Raw genomic sequence first — 6669 nt, 5'->3', positions numbered from 1 at the left:
ATATATGTTTATGTTTATTCATCGCTAGCCTCGGCAAGGACGGCAGTGAAGGCTTTTGGTATGCTTCAACAGAAATAAGAGCTAAACAGGTCCGCCTTCTGCTGTGTTTAACAGCGAAATGAAAATAACAGGAGGCATTGAGCAATAACAAATCATCATCATCATTATTATTATTACTATTATTATTATTAATATTATTATTATTATTATTATTATTATTATAAAGGCGGCGAGCTGATAGAAACGTTAGCACGCGCCCGACAAGATGCTTAGCGGCATATCGTCCGTCTTTACGTTCTAAGTTCAAATTTCGCCGAGGTCGCTTTTGCTTTTCATCCTTTAGTGGGGTCGATAAATTAAGTAGCAGTGAAATACTGGGGGTCGATGTAATTGACTAGTCCCCCTCTCACCAAATTTCTTCGGGTCTTGAGCCTTTAGTACAAAGGATCAACAGCATCGTCATTACTACTACTACTACTACTACTACTACTACTACTACTACTATTTTTATTATCATTGCAAAGGCGGCGAACTGGCAGAATCGTTAGCATGCCGGACTAAATGTTTAGCGACATTTCGTCCGTATTTACTGTCTGACTTCAAATTCCATCGAGGTCACTTTGTCTTTCGTCCTTTCTGAGTCAGATAAAAAAGTACCAGTCGAACAGTGGGGGTCGATATGATCCACTTAGCCTCCCCTCCCCCACTACCGTTGCCCTTGTACCAGCATTTGAAACCATTATTATTATTATTATTATTATTATTATTATTATTATTATTATTATTGTTGTTGTTGTTTTGTTTTTTATTCTCCTCACTGCAGTTTCGTTTCTAGTTAGCTGTTTAGTTCTCAATACAGTAGAGATATGTGTTAATACTGACTTCCTTTGTATTTTGTCGGCCAATGAGAAAATGTAATCGGAAAAAAAAAGAAAGAAAGAAGAAGAAGAAGAAGAAAAAGAAGAAGAAGAAAAGTGAAGATGAGGTGAGGGGTGTTATCCCGGGTGCTACCCTTCCTTCTCTGTGTTAGCCATTAAAAGAAAATTAAAAGAAAATTAAGAAGAGAAAAAAAAACGGAAAAAAAAGACGCAAAAACGGACGAAGAATTTTTGGGTTTTGAAAACTAAATAAAAAACTGGAAAGAGAAAATATTTTTCTTAACATCTTTAGTGGAGAGAAAGAAAGAAGGAAGGAATAAAAGAGAAGAAGGAAAGAGAGAATGAGAGGTAGGAAGGAAAGAAGAGAGTTAAAAGAAAATAACTTAAGACTGTTTAGAAATGTGAAGAAAACAAATCTAGTTTTCTTCTTTTTCGCTCAATCATTTTAAACTTGGTAAAAATCTAATTGTTGCTAATAACTGGCTGCCGCATTTGTTGATGATGATGTTGCTGCCGTTGTTGTTTTTGTTGTTGTTGTTGGTGGTGGTGGTGGTGCTTCTGCTATTGTACTCGTTGTTGTTGTGGTGGTGGCGGTGCTCTTATTAACGTTGTTTGTTTACTGATGTTGTAGCTGTTGTTGGTATTGCTGTAGTTGTTGTCGATGCCGTTGCTGTTGTTGTTGTTGTTGTTATTGTTATTGTTGTTTCTGCTGTTTTCCTGTTATTGTTGTTGTTTTTGTTGATTATGTTATTGTTGTTGCTGTTATCACTGATGATGTCGTTGTTAATAGTAAGCGGTGGTGGTGGTGGTATTGGTGCTGCTAGAGTTGTAGTTGCACTTATCATTGTTACTAATGTAATTGCATCTGTTACTGCTGTTTCTGGTGTTGTTGTTGATGTTAATATTATCATTGAGATTGTTGACGTTGTTGTTGCTGCTGTTGTTTTTTTTTTTTTATCTAACGAATGTTTTGCCGATGGTGAAAGAGTAAATGATTGGATGATAGAGAAAAATGTGAGACAGATAACAACAACATAAACAAACAGCAACAATAACAAAAACCAAAGAAATAAGAACATACAATATATACTTTTATACCTTTTATGCGTATGTATGTATCTATTACATACGTAAAAACGCACTCACACACACACACACACACACACACACACACACACACACACACACATATATATATATATATATATATATATATATATGTAAATAAATTACACTATGTATATATATACACACGTGTGTATGTGTGTGCATAAATATATATATATATGTATAAGTTTTATTTTCTTAATCAGCAGACAGTTACAAATGTAGCTTAAGGGGTGAGAGTTTCATGCATGGCGCTCATCAAAGTGGTTTAAATCTCGGGGTTTCATTTCTTATATAGAATGAATTACATTCTATATAGAATGACTTACATTTCGCTGGACGAAATGCTTAGCGGTATTTCGCCTGTTGCTACGTTCTGGGTTCAAATTCCGCCGAGAACGTGAAGACAGACGAAATACCGCTAAGCATTTCGACTTTGGTGCTTACGATTCTGCCAGCTCGCCGCCTTAATAATAATAATAATAATAATAATAATAATAATAATAATAATAATAATAATAATAACAACAACAACAACAATCATAATAATAATCCTTTCTACTACAGACACAAGGCCTGAAATTTGATGGAAGGGGACTAATCGATTACATCGACCCCATTGCGTAACTGGTACTTATTTTATCGATGTTTGGTATTATTCGCCATTACACGTATTTCATTTGCTAATAAGAGCTGCAAAATTGTACAGGTACGAGATATACATGTTTCTCCTACAAGTATAATTTCGTAACTCCTATCAGCAAATGAAACACGTGTAATGGTGACGAAATAATATCAGAAACTTTTTGCTAATCTCCAGTTTTGACATGTAATAATAGCAAAATATATATTCCAGGATTTTCCAACTCTCATATGCATACCTTACACAATTATAACATCTACACACAATTTTGGAGTACTGGAATAAGCAAATGAGCTTTAAGAGGACACAGCTTGTATCGTAACCCTATCTACAATATATATATATACATATGTATATATATATATATAGGCGTAGGAGTGGCTGTGTGGTAAGTAGCTTGCTTACGAACCACATGGTCCCGGGTTCAGTCCCACTGCGTGGCATCTTGGGCAAGTGTCTTCTACTATAGCCTCGGGCCGATCAAAGCCTTGTGAGTGGATTTGGTAGACGGAAACTGAAAGAAGCCTGTCGTATATATGTATATATATATGTATGTGTGTATGTGTTTGTATGTCTGTGTTTGTCCCCCCAACATCGCTTGACAACCGTTGCTGGTGTGTTTACGTCCCCGTAACTTAACGGTTCGGCAAAAGAGACCGATAGAATAAGTACTAGGCTTCCAAAGAATAAGTCCTGGGGTCGATTTGCTCGACTAAAGGCGGTGCTCCAGCATGGCCACAGTCAAAAGACTGAAACAAGTAAAAGAGTAAAAGAGTATATGTATGTATGAATTACATGGTGGAAAGAACTTTTAAGCCATTCAAAAACACACAAAAATGTTAACGCTTTTTTACATAACCCTTTTTCTTATATGAAAGCAGAAGACCTGAAATTTCAGTCGATTTCATCGAAATCCGTCCAGTACTCGACCGTTACTTATTTTTCGATCCCCGAAAATATGTAAGCCAAAGTCTCAATCGTTGTAATCTGAACTCCGAACTTTAAACGCAGAAGTAACGCCGGTAAATATTTTGTCTGGTGTGCCAACCACTCGACCACTCGACCACTTTTTGACTTCTCTGAATAATAAATAGTTAACTAACGTTAATATTCTGGGGAGAGTCATTCTCTTTTAGTATCTGGGGAGAGTCATTCTCTTTTAGTACCTTATAATTTAACACACTCACCGGTGAAATTTCCATTCATTTACTTATTTATTTTTCTAAAATTTTCGTTGCGTCTTGCAACCTTTTCAATAGTTGTTGACTCTTGATAACTTTAATAGTTTTAATTTTTCTGTCTTACATTCTGTAATTGGTTTAGTTCCAACACAACCTCAGATCAAATCATTTGTCAGACACGTACAATCCCAATATATATATACATACATATATATATATATATATATATATATATATATATACACACACACACATACATGTACAAAAAACATACACACATGCACGCACACGCGCATGAATACACACACATTCACACACACACGCACACTCGCACACATTTTAATCTGTATACTTTTATAAATGCACCCATACTCACAGTAACCAACAGCTGAATAAATATTTGTGTACACATATATGCTTTAGTAATATACATGTAGTCATGTCTACAAGCATACATACATACATGTACACGCATATATATATGCATGTATGTATATATGTATGTATACAAGCGTGAATGTATGTATATGTATACATCGGTTTGGTGGTGTGTAAAGAGAAAGTAAATGAAGAAATTTGATAACCAAATAATATCAAAATCCAGAGAGAGAGAGAGAGAGAAAGAGAGAGAGAGAGAGATAGAGGGAGAGAGATAGAGAGATAGAGAGAGAGAGAGAGAGAGAGAGGGAGAGAGAGAGAGGGGGGAGATAGAGAAGCATGAAAGACAACTTACCATCAGCGTCCACTTCGTTTATCATGTCCTGCAATTCGGCTTCTGTTGGGTTTTGTCCTAGCGAACGCATGACGATGCCCAGCTCTGACGTGGTGATTGTACCGTCGCCATCTTTGTCGAATAAGGAGAAAGCTTCCTTAAACTCTGCAATGGAGAAACAATCTTGTAGACTCATGGCTGTTGTAATGTCCGTATGTAAGGCACCAGCAACTAGTTAACTCCGACAGCCAATCAGACGGCTATTCTGTTTCACACAGGTCTTTAAGTCTTACTAGCTTTCTGTCTGTCTGTCAGTCTACCACTCAAATACGTCTGCCCGTCTGTTTGTCTGTCTGTCCTTCACAGAGCTTCTTTCTATTTTCTTTAATTCTTTCTTTCTTTCTCTCTCTCCTTCTCTTTCTCTCTCTCTCTCTGTCTCTCTCTCTCTCTCTCTCTCTCTCGCTCGCTCTTATCTCTTTCTCTTCCACTCTTCAGTGAAACCTCACAACAATGGCTTCCATACAGAAAAGGAAACTGTGTGTGGTTGTGCCTTGTGTGTATGTATATGCGGCGCTTTTATTTATAGATGTGTATATTGATGGAGTTGTAAATTTAATACATAGCTATCTATTTGTCTCTCTCTTCCCCCCCCTCTCTGTATCCAGAGAGAAAGAGAAAGAGAGAAGTAGACAGAGAGGAAACTAAAGGTAAACAGGTAACTCTGTTCGTGTGTGTGTGTAGTGTATGTACGTGTGTTTGTGTGGTGTATGTGTGCGCTGTTTATTAAGTTTAAGTCTTAATGTATATTTATGTACATCCCAACTCATAGATATATTTATGTAAGCTATTCTCTGTTTAAGTTTGTATTTTTAGATTTCATTAAAAAGTAAAAACAACAAACGTACATCTATTTGCAGGAAAAAAAAATCTCTGAGAGAGATCTGTACCGAAGTTTTGCGAGGGAATACAAATTTCATTTCAACATCAAGTGATTCCATTTATAGAATTCGGTAATTTTTCTCCAGTTCTTCTTATGGAATCTGGAAGTTGTCGTTATCCAAAGCATTTGTCAACGGTCGTCTGTCATTGTAAATGTTAAGTGAGAAGCCATCTTGGTTTATCCTTTAGTCTGTCTTCTGTCCGTCCGTCTGTCTGTATGTATGTCGTGAGATTGAAGAAGAAAGAGCCGGTAGCTTTTACTTGGATTAATCGTCTCGTTTAAATTTGCATTGGTAATAATATTACTGTTGTTAGTTTAGCCCCAGGTCGGTCCTGAATGAGCTGTCTCATGGTCAAAGACATTTCAGTCGCGACCATCCCTTTTATGTGTGTGCGAGTGTGTGTGTGTCTGTATGTGTGTGTGGTGTGTGTATGTATGTATGTGTGCGTGTATGTATGTACGTACGTACGTATGTATGTATGTATGTATGTATGTATGTATGTATGTATGTATGTGTGTGTGTGTGTGTATTACGTTTTCTGTCTGAAGCAGCGTTTCTCAACCATTTCTTGCTTATAGACCCCTTTCACTACTATTTTACCCGGATGGACCTTATTAGCCATCTGATGTTTAAAGAAACCCCATTATTATATTTTTAGAATCAAACATTATTAGGAATTGTATAAAAAAATAATTATTAAAATATTGTGTCTATCGTTGAAATATAACCAATTTGTTGCAGATGAATTTTTAACAACAAAATCTTATATGGATCCCTAAGGGCTATATAAACCTTGGATGAGAACCACTAGTCTAATGTGTCCTTTCTTTTTGCAGACGGTAGACGCAGGCTGGATAGGATTGGTGAGGGCATTTTGCTGCTATTTCTAGCATGCAGTAAAATAATGGATTTGGTAGACGGAAACTAAAGGAAGCTCTTCGTATATATATATATATAAATATATATGTATTTGTGTGTCTATGTTTGTCCTCCCACCGTCGTTAGTGTTTACATTCCCGTAAGCTAGCGGTCCGGCAAAAAAAGACCGATAGAATAAGTTCTGGGCTTACAAAGAATAAGTCCCGGGGTCGATTTGTTCGACTAAAGGCGTCGCTCCAGCATGGTCGCAGTCAAATGACTGACACATGTAAAAGAGTAAGAGAATAAAATAATGTATGAATGTATGTATGTATATATATATATATAT

At 36.4% G+C, this 6669-nt stretch overlaps 1 protein-coding gene across 2 annotated transcripts in view; it reads right to left on the bottom strand.

Moving 5' to 3' along the window:
* Positions 1-6191, bottom strand: part of LOC106873729 (calmodulin-beta) — a 35433-nt gene extending 29242 nt beyond the window's left edge. The window contains exon 1 of one of the 2 annotated variants that reach the window (XM_014921212.2): positions 4543-6191. In XM_014921212.2, the coding sequence (XP_014776698.1) occupies positions 4543-4717 (175 nt within the window). In that variant the 5' untranslated portion in view covers positions 4718-6191. The remainder of the gene's footprint in view (positions 1-4542) is intronic. The other variant, XM_014921213.2, reaches the window with a different exon arrangement.
* Positions 6192-6669: the final 478 nt, after the last annotated feature.

The sequence above is a fragment of the Octopus bimaculoides genome, chromosome 23 (assembly GCF_001194135.2).
Source record: "Octopus bimaculoides isolate UCB-OBI-ISO-001 chromosome 23, ASM119413v2, whole genome shotgun sequence".
Classification (NCBI taxonomy): domain Eukaryota; kingdom Metazoa; phylum Mollusca; class Cephalopoda; order Octopoda; family Octopodidae; genus Octopus; species Octopus bimaculoides.
The sequence above is the reverse complement of the archived record's forward strand: the minus strand, read 5'-3'. Positions and strand labels throughout refer to the sequence as shown.